The 15619-nt window shown below is 34.9% G+C and overlaps 1 protein-coding gene across 4 annotated transcripts in view; it reads right to left on the bottom strand.

The window, feature by feature from the left end:
• Positions 1 to 15619, bottom strand: part of DYNC2H1 (dynein cytoplasmic 2 heavy chain 1) — a 374133-nt gene that overhangs the window by 348717 nt on the left and 9797 nt on the right. For all 4 annotated transcript variants that reach the window (XM_063784470.1, XM_063784471.1, XM_063784472.1 and 1 more), the window contains exons 7-15: positions 13979 to 14113; positions 13758 to 13871; positions 13524 to 13635; positions 13064 to 13188; positions 11560 to 11735; positions 9258 to 9453; positions 5548 to 5643; positions 828 to 980; positions 113 to 211 (exon numbers count right to left, since the gene is read on the bottom strand). In XM_063784470.1, the coding sequence (XP_063640540.1) occupies positions 113 to 211; positions 828 to 980; positions 5548 to 5643; positions 9258 to 9453; positions 11560 to 11735; positions 13064 to 13188; positions 13524 to 13635; positions 13758 to 13871; positions 13979 to 14113 (1206 nt within the window). The remainder of the gene's footprint in view (positions 1 to 112; positions 212 to 827; positions 981 to 5547; positions 5644 to 9257; positions 9454 to 11559; positions 11736 to 13063; positions 13189 to 13523; positions 13636 to 13757; positions 13872 to 13978; positions 14114 to 15619) is intronic.

The raw sequence follows: 15619 nt of genomic DNA, 5'->3' as shown, positions 1-15619 counted from the left end.
TAGTAAGATTTAAAGATAACTTTTATGAACTTCTCGGCAATTCATATATTGTACTTAACATTCTGAAAAGGTCATATTTCAAAGTATACACACAAAATAAAACATACTCTACCTGTGCTTCTACAGTTGCTAAGCCAGTTCTCAATTCTTGTAATCCATCTTTCCAGCGCTGTTGCTGCCGAAGCAGATCAATATTCATAAGAACAACCACCTATGAAAAATTAGAGCATGCTAGCCTCAAAGTATTGCTGGAAAAATAGTAACTTTTCAGTGGAGAAACCTGACAGATACCACCTTAACCAAGTGATCAAGTTTAACTTAATCTATATAAGACATATCAATACTTGACCAATGTACTGAGAAGGGCAAAACATCACTTCTGTGCTATTCCTGCCAAAATAAGATAGCCCCAATCTAATATGGGAAAACATCATATAAACCCAAATCAAGAGAGATTCTACAAAATAACTGATCAGTACTCATCAAAGTCATGAAAAACAAAGAAAAGACTGAGGAGGGGAGGCTAAAGAGACTCAACAACTAAGTGCAGAGTTGGATTCTAGATTGTATCCTGGAAAAAAAAAAAAAGAATGTTAGTGGAAAATTGTAAAATTCAAAACAGTCTTTTTCCTGGTTTTGATAACTACTCCGGTTATATAAGTTGTTAACAACAGGGAATTTGGGCAAATGGGAATTGTGATTTCTCTGTACTATTTTGGTAACTTTAAGTCTCAAATTATTTCAAAATAAGTTTTTAAAAATTGTATCTTAATGACTTTTTAAATAATATCATTCATAGCTTATTCAATTTTATAAACAAAATATACCTTTTCACAAAATGTAGTGTGCCATTTTCTCAGTTTTCTATTTTCAGTGGCAAGCCGTTCAGCAGCATTTTGGAGTTTTTGGATATAGCCTTCTAATTCTTTAGGATTATCCCAAGTTATCTGTGATTTCCCTCCACTTCCTGTTTTTGAATTCTATGGTACAATGAATAACCTTTAGTATGTATAAGTATTTCTTTTTTCCAAAAGTTTCAATATTCTATATCAAAAGTTCAACTATCCCCAACTCTGACCTGCAACAAAGAAAGCACATAATAATTTTCCATTTTATAAATGATAAGACAGTCTGGCAAAGATTGAGTAGCCCATTTCTTCCAGCTTCTCCCTTTTACAACTAAAAAAAGCCCTAGACATAACACAACAAACAAGCATAAGGTGACGGAAAGGAAGAATGAAGAAGGCAGACAGCCTAGAAACCTGAGGAATTAAGGCACGACAAACCTGGGTTTCCTTATTATCTCCTATATATCCAGGACAGGGCGCTGGAGAAGCTTCCAATCTGGAACCACTGACAGGCACAGACTAAAAAAGCTCCTATAAAGGGCTAGGAAAACAGCAGCCTAACAACAGAAAATGTTTTTAGCAATACACATCCTATTGTAGCTTAACACCAAGGAGAAAATCACCCCTTTCTAATGTTTCAGTGGGACTAAGTAAAAAGCTGATCTTCCATCACCTCCTCGGCAAAAGCATGCAGTGTTCCAATCCCCCTGACAAGGTAATATTCATGAGGCTGAACAAGGAGCTGAGCTCCCACCCCCACTCACAGCGGTGTGAATCTGCCCTCCACTCCTCTACTCCTCCTCCCTAACGTCAACAGGGCCCAGTAGGAAGCTGAGCTTACACCCCAGCTTGGAGGCAACAAGGTGCCTCCAAGTTGGTGCCTCACTTTCACAACAAGGTATCAGTAAACTAAAATGGAGCACTAAACTTCCATTCCAGTCATCTGCAATGAATCAGTGTACAAATGCTCCACTTTGGTACTGTAGGGTCCAGCAGGAAACTCAACACACACACACAAACACACACACACACACACACACACACACACACACACACACACACCCAACCCTCTCAGCAAAGAGACTGTTTTCTAAAATATAAAAATTAAATATTATACAATGCATCATAATATAATATCCAAAATGACCAGAATATAAGGGAAAATCACCTGTGATACCAAGAGCTAAAAAAAATCACAACTTGAATGAGAAAAGGTAACAGATGTGAACACTGAAATGAATCTGACATAAGAATTATCTGACAAGGATTTTAAGGCAGCCATCATAAAAATGCTTCAACAGGCAGTTACAAATTCTCTTGAAACTAGTGAAAAACAGAAAATCTCAAGAAAAAATAGAATTATAAAAAAAATGAGGTGGAATATATAGAACTGAAAAATACAGTAACAGAAATGTAAAACTGGCTGGATGGACTCAATAGCAGAGTGGAGATGTCAGAGGATGCAATCAGTACATTTGAGAAAAAATCAAGAGAGTTTATGTAATTTGAACAACAAAGAGAAAATAAAGGGAAAAATGAACAGAGGCTCTTGAGACAAAAGAGTTAATATATATATTAGCTTCCAAGGATTTTGTATATATATACATACATGCTTCCTAAGCATTATATGTGTATACATATATACATGCTTCCTAAAAGGAAGAAGAGAGAAAAACTGAGAAAAACAATAAATTCAAAAAACAGTAGCTGAAAACTTAACAAATGTGGCAAAAGACATAAACCTACAGATTCAAGAAGCTGAGTAAACCCCAAATAGGATAAAGTTAAAAAAGGATTCTATGCTTTCCTAGACAATAATTAAACTTCTGAAAACTAAAGACAAAGATTCTTTGAAATCTTGAATGGAGCCAAAGAGAAACAATACATTATTCAGAAAGGAACACAAATTAAAATGACAGTAGTTTGTCAGCTGAAATCATGGATGCCAGCAGGACGTGGAAAGTGTTTAAAGTGCTAAAAAAAAAATGTCAAATATGCATTTCATATCTATTTAAAATATCCTTCAGGAATGAGGGAAAAGGAAAACAGGAAAACATTATCAGACAAAGGAAAGATAAGCAAATTTGTCACCAGCACACCTAATCTTAAACCATGGCTAAAGGAAGTTATTTATTTAAAGAAGAAAAAAAAATATCAAAAGGAGCATAGAACTTCAGGAAAAAAAAAAGAATACTGGGGAGACCATCCTGGCTAACACGGTGAAACCCCATCTCTACTAAAAAATACAAAAAAAATTAGCCGGGCATGGTGGTGGGCACCTGTAGTGCCAGCTACTCTGAGGCTGAGGCAGGAGAATGGGTGAACCCGGGAGAGCTTGCAGTGAGCCGAGATTGCGCCACTGCACTCCAGCCTGGGCGACAGAGCTAGACTCCATCTCAAAAAAAAAAGAATATTGGGATAAGTAAAAAATATAACTATATAGTAAACTATCCTTTTTGTCATGAGTTCTTTAAATCATATTTGATGATTAGGGGAAAAATTATAACACCATCTGAAGTGGTTTCAATGTATATAGGGAAAATATTTAAGACTAATATATGGAAGTAGAGAGACTGAAGAAACCTAAATAGAAGAAAAGTTTCTATACTTCACTTGAAGGGGTCAATGAAGGCATAGTAAGTCTCTGGAATATAGGAGATGCTCAATAAATAGCTGATGAATTAAAAATTGTTTACTGAATAATTACTATATATCACTTACTGTTCTATTGCTTGAGAATATGAAAATAAATAAATTACAGTCTGATTTTCTACAATGTAGTAAGTAGAGCATCATACAGAACCTTAATGTTCTCTCTACACCTATCCTAGTTTTATAACCACTACTATGTCTCCTTTAACTTGTTAAATATATTTACTTCTCACAACACAATTTTACAAAATAAGTTTCCTCCTCAGAAATATCAACAGATTTTGTTTTAAACAAATTTATTAGGGAAGAAAAAGTTGTAAGGACTTACAGCTAAAATGATCTATACATTAGAGGGAAAAGGTCAAAAATAATAAAGTGTGATTCCATTTCCAAAACTATGCATACATTTTTAAAATATGCATACATTTTCAAAAATTTGCATAGAAAAATATTTGAAAGGATGTACACCAGACTTCTTAAAATGGTCATTTCTTGATGGCATGATTATACGACATCTCTTTTTGTTTACCTGTTTTTAAACTTTGCATTATAAACTCATGTTAATCTCTGCCAACAAGAAAAAAAGTGCTTTTAATAACATCTATAATATGAATGATGTAACTTCTAGAATTATCAAGCTTGAGAACTAGTGTGCAGAAAAGAGTTAACATAGCAGGTCTGACTACCATCCTTCAAAAGACCTGCTTAAAAGATGTCCCTTAGCTGGCATTTGGGAACTTAGATTTCAGAAGAGTTCCTACCACTCTGATAAGAGTGGCTCACTGTACCTAAATAATTTGGTTTATGCTGAATATTTGCTGTCCTTCTGGGAGTTTGGAATTTCAGTGCATACTAGGCAGAAAGTGTCTACGTGGCCATCCCCGATAAAAACCTAGGTTTTGAGTCTCTAATGATCTTCTCCAGTAACACAAAATTTCACGTGTTACAATTTGTTGCTGCAAAAAATAAGTACACCCTCTGTGATTCCACTGGGAGAAGACTCTTAGAAGTTTGTACCTGTTTTCTTGGGACTTCACCCCATCATGCACCCTTCCCTTTGCTGATTTTGCTTTGTATGCATTCACCGTAATAAATACTGCTATGAGTATGACCATACACTGAGTACTGTGGATCCTCTGAGCAAATCAAAGAATCTGGGGTGGTCCTGAGGATCCTGACACAACTAGTTATCCACTTTCGAATAGAAAAAAATAAAATGGTATATACCTCTTCTGCTTATTTTTGTCAAACATTTCATGTCTATGAAGACTAAAAATATAGACTTCAAAAAGTTAGTAGTCACATAGTAACATTCAGTTTAAACACTATTATGGGTTTTCCTAATTTCTTTTTCTTTCTTTCTTTTTTTTTGAGATGGAGTCGCTCTGTCTCCCAGGCTAGAGTGCAGTGGCACGATCTCGACGCACTGCAACCTCCACCTCCTGGGTTCAAGTGATTCTCCTGCCTCAGCCTCCCGAGTAGCTGGGATTACAGGCACCCACCACCATGCCTGGCTAATTTTTTTGTATTTTTAGTTGAGATGGAGTTTCACCACGTTGGCCAGGCTGGTCTCAAACCCCATATGTCAGGTGATCCGCCCGCCTCGGCCTCGAAAGTGCTGGGATGACAGGCGTAAGCCACTGCACCCAGCCTCCTAATTTCTTATATACAGACATTTAAATAACCACAAATAAAAAGGAAAAAAATATTACATTACAAAATTGGGAGGTGGTGGGAAAGGTCTAAGGAAGCTTGTGTATAAGGACCTCAAACTTCAGAGGATAAATGAACATAACATCATACAAATCATTTTCTATCTATATCAATGCAATTGATCGAAATCAGTACCAAAATATATGAAATATTCTAACCACTTAAACCTACAGTTAGAAAAAATAATTTTACTTGCTAAGATTGAAGGAAGTCCCTGGAAGCGAAACAAAATCTAGATCATTTGATATATTAAGCTGAAGGGAACACCGGAAAATTAAGAATTAAACACTTCACATGTAAAATCTAATTATAATAAAATTAAAAGCCCATTTACCTTAATTATCTGTTCAAATGCTAAGGCAGATTGTAACATCATTGGCCTCTGACTTTGAATCATTTGTTGATCAATAGAATTATAAAAATGTGCCACCTACAAAGTAAAAGTCCAATTAGTAATAATTAATAACTTCATTTTTAATTTTTTATTTTTAATTGTTTGAGTGAAAATGTTAACTTTTCTCAATCCTAAAATTTAAACAGAAAATTGGTTTTTCATCTCCAATAGGGCATTTGTTCATGTATTAATACACACAATCAACAAGTAAGTGTTGAGTTCCTACAATTTGCCAAGTCATGTCCTGAAGTCTGATTAAACATAGACTATAAAACGTTGTCCCTGGAATCAAGAAGTTCACAATCTCATAGGAAAGAAGGAACTCACTGAAGCATGTTAAATGCTAAAAAACTAAATTCTTAATTCCTGCACTTCTCCAAATCTGCTCCTTCTTTTTTCAGTATATGCCACAATAATTTATTCATGTCTCAGACCAAAAATTCCTTGAGATATCCTTAATGCTTCTCTCATATTCCACATCAGCAAAAGCCTATTGCCTATACTCTCAAAATATATCTTGAATCCAACCACTTTCCCCAACCCCCATCAATTGCATCCCAATCCACACACTCTCCTCTCTTGGCAAGGCCACTGCAACAGATTTCCTAACTGGTCTCTCTGCTTCCAATCATGGCCTCCTATAATCTATTCAAAGCAGCCAGAGTGGTCTTCTTTAAACATATATCACACCTCTTGCCTACACAAAACCTAATGACTTCCCAATACACCTGAGAATAAAACCCAAAAATCCCAAAACTATTACCTAAAAACTTTCAAATTGTCTCCCAATATACTAAAGAATGAGCCAAACTGGCCTTTTTACTATTATTCTCACCTAACAAGTGAGGCTTCCTTCTAGAATTCTGCATCTGCCATTCCCTCTCCCTGGAATAGTCTTCCTCTAGACATTTGCATGGTTCTTTTGCCTACTTTATGTCATGTCTCTTCTCAAATGTTACCTCTTCATCAAGGCATACCTAACCTGACCAGTCAGTATGAAATAGCAGTCTTTGTCACAATATCTTTATTCTGTTTTATTCTTCTTCAAGGCATTTATCACTATCACTGCCTAACATTGCATTATATATTTATGTGTTTGTTATCTGTCTCTCCAACTGGAATGACAGCTCTAAGAACAGAGCCAAGCAAACAGCAAGGACTCAATAAATGCTTGTTGAATTAATTAATAAATACAGATCCTACAAGGAACAGTGTTGGACAAAGGAGGACACTCTTAACTGTGTTGGTGGAAAAAGGAGCGGTTCAGGGAATAAGATCAAGTGGACACCCTGGGCTGAGTCTAAGGCATTTAAGGAAACTTAATTTTTGTGTCTCCAGCACCTCACAAAATTCTTGGCACATAGCAGATGCTTTAAAAATATTTCTTAACTAATTTTATAGAGATCCTCTTCTTTCCACTAATACATGTAAAAATATACTTTATTTGGTGGGGAAAACCCACTCTACTTATTCTGTACCACAAAAATAGGCCCAGAAAAAGTACAATCAAGAAAACCAGAAGCAATACAATAGTATATATTCTGTTACAATCTAGCCATACTGCTATCTATCCAACATTCTGCTTTATACACCCTATTCCAGCTAAATTCTGCTCAGAAATAAAGGCATATATAAATAGATTTTCCCAGTTGTTCTTCCAGGGTAAATACAAATACCTATGACCATTCATTTTTTGAGCTCCTATTGTGTCAGACTGAATACTTACCATATTAAAGTAAGCAAGCCTCTCTGCTTTTAAGTAGTCGTTCTGACTGAAATGATCACCCAACCCTCTGTGTACTTGAGAAAAATATATGTACACTCTTCCAGACTCACATCAATCATTCCTCTGAAAAGACTTACCTGCTACTACTTCTATCCCTACCTAGGAAAAGAATTGAAACTGCCTACCTCTATGCTTTCACAAGACTTCCTGAACATCTGTAATATAGTACTTATAATACATCAAATATTGATCTACTTGTTCACTATTTTGAAATGAAACAAATAGGCCGGGTGTGGTGGCTCACGCCTGTAATCCCAGCACTTTGGGAGGCCAAGGTGGGCGGATCACAAGGTCAGGAGATCGAGACCATCCTGGCTAACATGGTGAAACTCTCTCTCTACTAAAAGTACAAAAAAAATTAGCCGTGCGTGGTGGCGGGCCCCTATAGTCCCAGCTACTCGGGAGGCTGAGGCAGGAGAATGGCATGAACCCGGGAGGCGGAGCTTGCAGTGAGCTGAGATGGCACCACTGCACTCCAGCCTGGGCAACAGAGTGAGACTCCGTCTCAAAAAAAAAAAAAAAAAAAAAATATGAGTTCTAGAGTCAGAGAAACTTGATATCAAATCCCAGCTTCATGACTTACTATCTATGTGAAACTGGGAAAACTTTGTTAAACATCTGATCCTCAGTTAGATCAGTGGTACAATGGGGAATTAATTAAAAATAACATAATGAAAGCATCTACCACAAGGCCTGATATTTAATGAGCACTCAATGTTTAGTTTACTCTCTCCCACTAGACCAGTGATTCTCAACCAAAGCAGAGTATACCTCAGGGAACATTTGGCAATATCTAGAGATATTTTTGATTGGCAGTGCTAAGCAGATGCTAATGGATATACTAGGTGCAGGACAGGAATGCCAATAAAAAGCATATAAAGCAAAGCACAGCCCCCTAAAAAAAGAATTGATCCAAACTATCAAAAGTAAAGAGGCTAAGAAATTCTGTGCCTGACTATGATAGTACTGTATTCATTTTTATATCCTATGCTATGCCTGACAGGGTAGATATTCAATGAATCCTTGTTGAATAAAAGAATAAATGAAAGGCCAAATATACAAGATACTGTTCCTGCCATCTAAAATATAATAATCAAGTCAAAGAAAAAATGAAAAAAATCAGACACAATATGAGCAGTATTATAACAGTGATTTTCACACTGCCCAAAGAATAAAAATCAACTAAAGAAAGACACAACAGAGAAAGTGACTTGTGAATTGGAAATTAAACAATCACACTGAGTTTTCCAATCAGAGAACAGATTTCAATGCATGGAGACATGTTCAGATAAAAGCAAAGTTTTATATTACTGAAGCATAGGGTACAGTGTGACAGGGAAGTGCATAAGTAGTAAAGGCCAAAACCAGTCAGTTTAGTTGGGTCATGATTAAGAAGGGACTTGTATGCCATGTTTTGGAGCTAGACTGTGAGCTGATAATAGTTGATTTTTAGACAAGTGAAATGATGGCAATGTGCCCATAGGTAGACTGAGAAAATACTAGAAACAGAAACCATTCATCAACCTGATAATTCTTTATGACTCTGCTCCTAGAAGGCAGGCAGAGGACTCCTTAATTAGAAGGCCCTTTAAAACCCATGCAAGTAACATGAAACAAAAGAAGGAAGAATAACATACTATTTTCTAAATGCTTTTTAGAGTGAAAAGCAATAAACAATAATAATTTAATAAATTCCTTATAGGTTACAAAGCAAATTTTGTAATGGACTCATTTAGTAAAACATAATTTCACAGCTGGCAGTGCTATTCTATGAGCCTAAAAAAAAAAAAAAAGCCTTTAGCATATTCTAGTTTAATGTAACGAACTCCAAATAGGCAGGTATTCAAAAAATGTAATTTCATACTTGTTTAAGAATAATTGCTTGCTTGCAGAATTTCTGTGCAATGTTTGCAACTTGCTGAATTTTGGCAGGAATAACAAAGCCAAGCGCAGAGAGCTGACGAACTTCTCTCAGAAGAATCACCAAACGATCTGAATAATGCACTTTTAGTGATCCATCTTTAGAATCCAATTCCATAATTCGACTACTAGCCTCAATACTATAAAACAAAATAAATAACCTGTTAAGTTTCATGTTCTCACTGTTTTGACTAATAAACATAATAGTTTTTTACAACTTTTCTGTATATCTAGTATTAGCTCAAAGTAAAAAAAAACTTTTTAATTATAGCTTTTAAGTTGTGGGTTTTTTCCATATATTATTTCACAATTCAGATTTTGGAAACAAACTGCAATATCCAAAATACATCATCACATTAATATTTCAACCAAGCAGTTTTAAAGTAAGAAAAATCAATCTCTTAACTTTCAGCTAAAACTCAAAATTGACATCATATCCACCATAAAGAAAAAATTTTGATTCATTTTCTAAAGGTATCTTTGATTTTTAAAAAAATCAGTGTACTTGCTTCTTTAGTACTTTTATTAAAACATCAATAATAAGGAATATCAAAATGGTAGGAGTAGAGATATTAAAACGTTTCATTCTTCTACCCTTTGTTTCACTACCTAATAATTGTCCTTTTTTGTGTTTCTTGTAAAGGCTATAATAGCAAATATTACTTTGGGGAACTCAAATCAGAATGGATTGTAAAAATGCTTGAACTAAATTCAGCAACAGGTATTATGCTTTCATCAACTTCCTTTAGGATTAGGTTTATATAATGCTGCTTTTTTTTTTTTTTTTTTTTTTTTTTTTTTGAGACAGGGTATTGCTCCAACACCCAGGCTGGAGTGCAGTACAGCGATCATGGCTCACTACAGCCTTGACCTCCCTGAGCTCAAGGATTCCTCCCATCTCAGTCTCCTGAGTAACTGGGACAACAGGCAAGCCACCATGTTCGGCTAATTTTTTTGTCTTTTGTAGAGAGAGGATTTCGCCATGTTGCTCAGGCTGGTCTCAAACTCCTGGGTTCAAGTGATCCTCCCACCTTGGCCTCCCAAAGTACTGGGATTACAGGCATGAGCCACCACACCCAGCCTCATTATTTCAAATCACCCTCACAATTAAGAAAAATTGCAGGTATTAGAAGGTAACTTACTGAAAAGCAAAGAACAAAAGTATTCAGCTTATTTAATAGCATATAAAACAAAATATAATAAAAAGTAGAACACTTTAAAATGGCTTAAAATGATGATTTAGCCCAAATTTTCCTATATACAAATAAATCATGTCAGTAAACTATTATGGTGACTCTTTTTGCCTTTATTCAGGATTGATCTTCAAAGTTAGTTTGTATATACCAGCATTTCCCAAAATATGTCCAAAAACACACTGATGATTCTATGGGACAAAAAATGGGTCTAAAAAAAAAAAGGGCAGGAGGAGGGGATTTCAAAGCCTAATGAGAAATGCTGTGTGGAAGGAACAAAGTTAAACAAACTTACTAACAGCAGATCTCAGACCGCTGGTATGCTACCATGCTAGTGGACCTCCACTGAAGCTCTAATGATAAAGTATGCAAATTTTCCAAAATTAGTTGACTAAAGCCCTGGTTTTTTTTTTTGTTTTTTGTTTTTCTTGCCTGGAGTCTCTCTCATGTTTTAGGCTCAAAGTAGAAGGAAAAAGAGCTAAATGGCATAAAATTATAATCACTATGCCCTAACACCGTTCAGTTTCCTCTATTTTTCCTCCAGAGCCAGAATTCCAGATTTAAATTCCCATTAGAATTAATAAGGTTAACTCATTAATACATTCAATATAGCTCAATAAATATTTACCAAAGCCATACTACGTGGGGCACCATGAAGAAATACTCTGTCTCAAGGAGTTTAAAAATAATACAATTTTACAAAACTGCAACATTGTTTAAAGTGTATGTGTGTGTGTGCATATAATATTAATGTAAACAGGTAGAAAAACATATAAATACCAATAACAAAAAAACATGGGGAAAGACTAATCCTAAAATGGGAATCCATAATTCTGGGGAACAGATAAGAGAAACAAGAGGGAAGCAGTTAACTAAATCATCAAAGTTTCCAGCCTTAATGAATTAAAAGTTGATGATCAAAAACAAACAAACAAAAAAATTAGAGGAGGAGTAGCAAGTTTGGAGAAAGGAAAAAGATAATTAATTCCCTCTGGGTATTTGGATTAATAACATATGGTTTTGGATTTTACAGTTTAATATATCTATACTTACCACAAACCAGATCTGGAATCAGATAAACCTGATTGAATATCCCTGGACCAATCATCAAATTGTTCCTGTTCATATAGTTTAAGCTGGTCTAAGAGATCTTCGGCACTTTGATGGAAACATCGAAATCCTGACAAGTCAGATAAAAGAGCCTCTGCAATCTTGATAGTATCATCTACCTTAAAAAGTCAAATTACAGACATGTGCATTATTTAAATTCCAAAAAAATTAGCATAAAGTAAGGAGTCCCCTTCTCTGATCTGTGATTCAGAAATTATTTTACCTTTCATCTATAAACAGTGAAACAGAAGATTCACCAAAGAATATAAAAATATCAACCCTGACTTTGCTTCTGAATTATACAGCCACAGAATAGCAAACACAAGAGGATAACCCATACAAGGCATAACTCCAAGAATAAAATGGAGGGTAAAGGGAAAGTCAGCCCTCAAAATATCTGTGCCCCAGTGATTTTCAGAGGAAACTCTGAGAACTTCAGCATTACTGCTAAACATGTTCAGTAATAATTTCGGCCCTTAGCAACATGCTCCGATTAAAAGCTCAAATAGTAATTAGGCCAAAGGGAATGTCAATTAAGAGACATAAATGCCTTTCCTCCACAACTGTACAGAGAACATTAGAGCACCCTGGAAAACTGACTGACAAAAACATTAGGCAGAATATATCAGAAAATAAAACATCAAAAATACAAACCTGAATAAGCAGAAATGTCGAATATGCTGGCTTTTGTAATATTCCATGAGGTCTTGCTCTTACTCACAGACTATAATCAATTAACATTTATTGTACAAGTCTAATGCAAGACACTGAACCACATACCAGTTAGTAAGTCCATAAGAGTCTTAGGTCAATTTTAATAATATTAAAATAATAGTCACTTAAATCTATAAATTGCTCTCACTACCTTAGACCATGCCACAATTACCTTTTACCTTTCCTTTAACTTCCTTCCAACCTAAAGTGATTTAGTTACATAAACATACTTGCAGGTAAGACTTTGCAACTACTAAAATTTTACAATATTTCTTTTTTGAGATAGCATCTCTTTCTGTCGTCCACCATGGAGCACTGTGGCACAATTATGGCTCACTGCAGCCTCAATATCCCAGGTTCAGGTGATCCTCCCACCTCAGCCTCCTGAGTAGCTGGGACTACAGATGTGCACCACCATGTCCAGCTCATTTTTGTAAACAATAATTTTTCTTTTTTTTACTCAGCGTAAAGGATATTTTCCTCCTGAATACAGGTATTTCTTTGGAACAACTGCAATTGGAATAAATGATGCATTATCTCTACAGAAAGAAGGAATAGAACCATTACGACTCCTCTGCATACTTTTTCAGTGTTCTGCATTTTGTATGAAAATTAGACAGACATGCCAAGGAAAACAGAGAATATATTTACTACAGCTCTAGAGTACCTTCTACATGCCTTAATTTAGCAGATTTTATAATTAGTACTCTTCATCTTTTATTAAAATAAATACCTTCAATTCCAACTGGCGAACCCAAACTATATTGTTGACAACTTCTGAAAGATTTTTGCCAGAAAGTGGTCCAGATGCATCACCAGGAATTCCTCGGCACCGATTCTCAAAGTCTAATCGAAAATCTATAAAATTTAAATCAAATAAATGATTACAAAGAATTAGCAAAGATTTCCTAAATAACTTCCATGTACCAAGCACTATGTCAAATGCTGTAGAAAGAAAAATAATGAGTTGGTCCTTACCCCCAAGGACTGTACCATGTATCAAATGAAACAGCGAATTATAATAACTTGTTAATGCAGAAAAATCTGTCATTTATAACAGAATAAGTAAATTAATCTTCAGCATGAAAATGTCAGAAAAATGTATCTTTAATCCTAAATGGTATGCAACGAAGAAAAAAGTAATATACAAAAATATTCTCTCAAGCAAACACTATAATCTCATAAACTTTTACCTTTAATTGAGTCCACAAGTCTTGCCAGTAAAGTTTCTCTTTCTAACATCAATTCTTTGCTTATAGTTGGACGCTTTACCAACTCTTTATATTTCAGAAATGCTTGAAGAAGCTAATATAAAATAAAATAAGTATATGTTCATCCCAACGGATCAACTCAGTAAATATATACATATTTTTATATATATATTAGCTTAAGAGAAATATTAAAAGTGAAATATCTCAATGTTTTACCTGCTGTGGACTGTCTTGAATTTCTGAAATATAATTTTTCAATTTTCCTGCTATTTTTTGTTCCGCAGGTGCAATAATCTTTTCATATTGAGACACCGCAGCTTTCCACAAGGGCTACATACATTAACAACATTGTTAGACTTTAGTATTTTTTAAATCTGTCTTTAAAAAGAACAACATAAACAGGAAACTGTACAGACATAAACAAATATATATACAACCTCAGTATATGGATTATATTGCACAGGATTCAGGCCAGTAAAAGGTTCAAATACTCGAGTGAGGCATATGATTTTCTCTTCACTGGCAGGTAAAAAATAGAGAAACTTCTCATGAATTGTTCTAATAGCCAAGACCTAAAATGAAGTATTAAAACAACAGAATTTATTTAAATCCAACCATTTGCATAAATAGGTCTAAAATCTAGATATATTGGGCAAGAATTTCTTTAAATTAGGTTTGCTAAAAAAAGAAAAAAACAATAAAACTGAAACTCTAGTCCTGAGAATTGCCACGTGACAACAACAAAGTGATGCTCAAAAACATAACTGTTTCTTCACACTAACATTAATAAGTGTGCTCAGATCTAGTGAATATATAAGACCTAAACATTTTTAAACTATGTTTAAAGTTTAACACAGTTTAAAAAACTGTTTAAACTATACTTACAGCTCATTTAAGTAAATTTTTAGAGCCTACCCTTAATATAGTAATAACTTCTGATTTTCATTATTCTGCATTAAATTGCACCTCTAATAATGAAATGACATGTTAACAGCCCTATTTTTTATTATTTACAAACAGCTGGGAAACACATATTGTATTTTGAGCTAAAAATTTCCACCAACAATCAAAAGGTAATCAAAAAGGTTAAGTGAAAACAATTCCTTCTATTTTAGTTGTAAATCTCAGTATAAACTCATGATTTATTTTTCTCTTGCTAAAAATTTACCTGTTAGCAGTTCTGTCTACTGAGAATGCCTAACAGCATTGATAACTAAGCAACAGCACTTCCCCTACAGACTGTTGTTAAATAGCCCCCAAAAAGAACAAGGCTCCTTGAAAAAAATTACTAATTCTAGGTATGAGACATAAAATGTACAACATGGGCTGGGCTGGAACATTTTTGGGGGCTTGAAAGCTATCAAAGAAATACTGAAGTTGGCCAGGTGCGGTGGCTCACGCCTGTAATCACAGCACTTTGAGAGGCCGAGGTGGGCGGATAACCTGAGGTCAGGAGTTCAAGACCAGCCTGGCCAACATGGCAAAACTCCATCTCTACTAAAAATACAAAAATTAGCCAGGTGTGGTGGCATGCACCTGTAGTCCCAGCTACTCAGGAGGCTGAAGCAGGAGAACTGCTTGATCCTGGGAGGCAGAGGTTGCAGTGAGCCAAGATCACCTCACTGTACTCTAACCTGGGCAACATATCGAGATTCCATCTCAAAAAAAAAGGAAAGAAAGAAACACTGAAGTCATGTCAAAATGGCATAGGAGGCAACTTGAAGGGGCACTCTCTGCCCAAAAACTGAACAAATTGAGTATAATAATAATAATAACTAAAATGGACTGAAACACATAAAATACAAAAATTTATGGGTTCATAATGACACTATCAAAAAACATTTCATTGGTTGCCAATGGAACTTACTATGACACTAATCTACTTAATGTTCATTGTTCTAAAAAGTGATAAAAAGAAATAAGCAATTGTCTATACTGCCGTTTCTATGCAAACTATATTTCAAAGTAACAAAAAGTTGAAGAAAAAATTCTTCTTATAGAAAAGTCATGACTAATAAAAGCAGAAAAAACACCAGAATTAGAAAATCACCATTTTGTAACTCTTCATGATTAATGAC

The sequence above is a fragment of the Pan troglodytes genome, chromosome 9, assembly GCF_028858775.2.
Source record: "Pan troglodytes isolate AG18354 chromosome 9, NHGRI_mPanTro3-v2.0_pri, whole genome shotgun sequence".
In the NCBI taxonomy this organism is placed as follows: Eukaryota; Metazoa; Chordata; class Mammalia; order Primates; family Hominidae; genus Pan; species Pan troglodytes.
The sequence above is the reverse complement of the archived record's forward strand: the minus strand, read 5'-3'. Positions and strand labels throughout refer to the sequence as shown.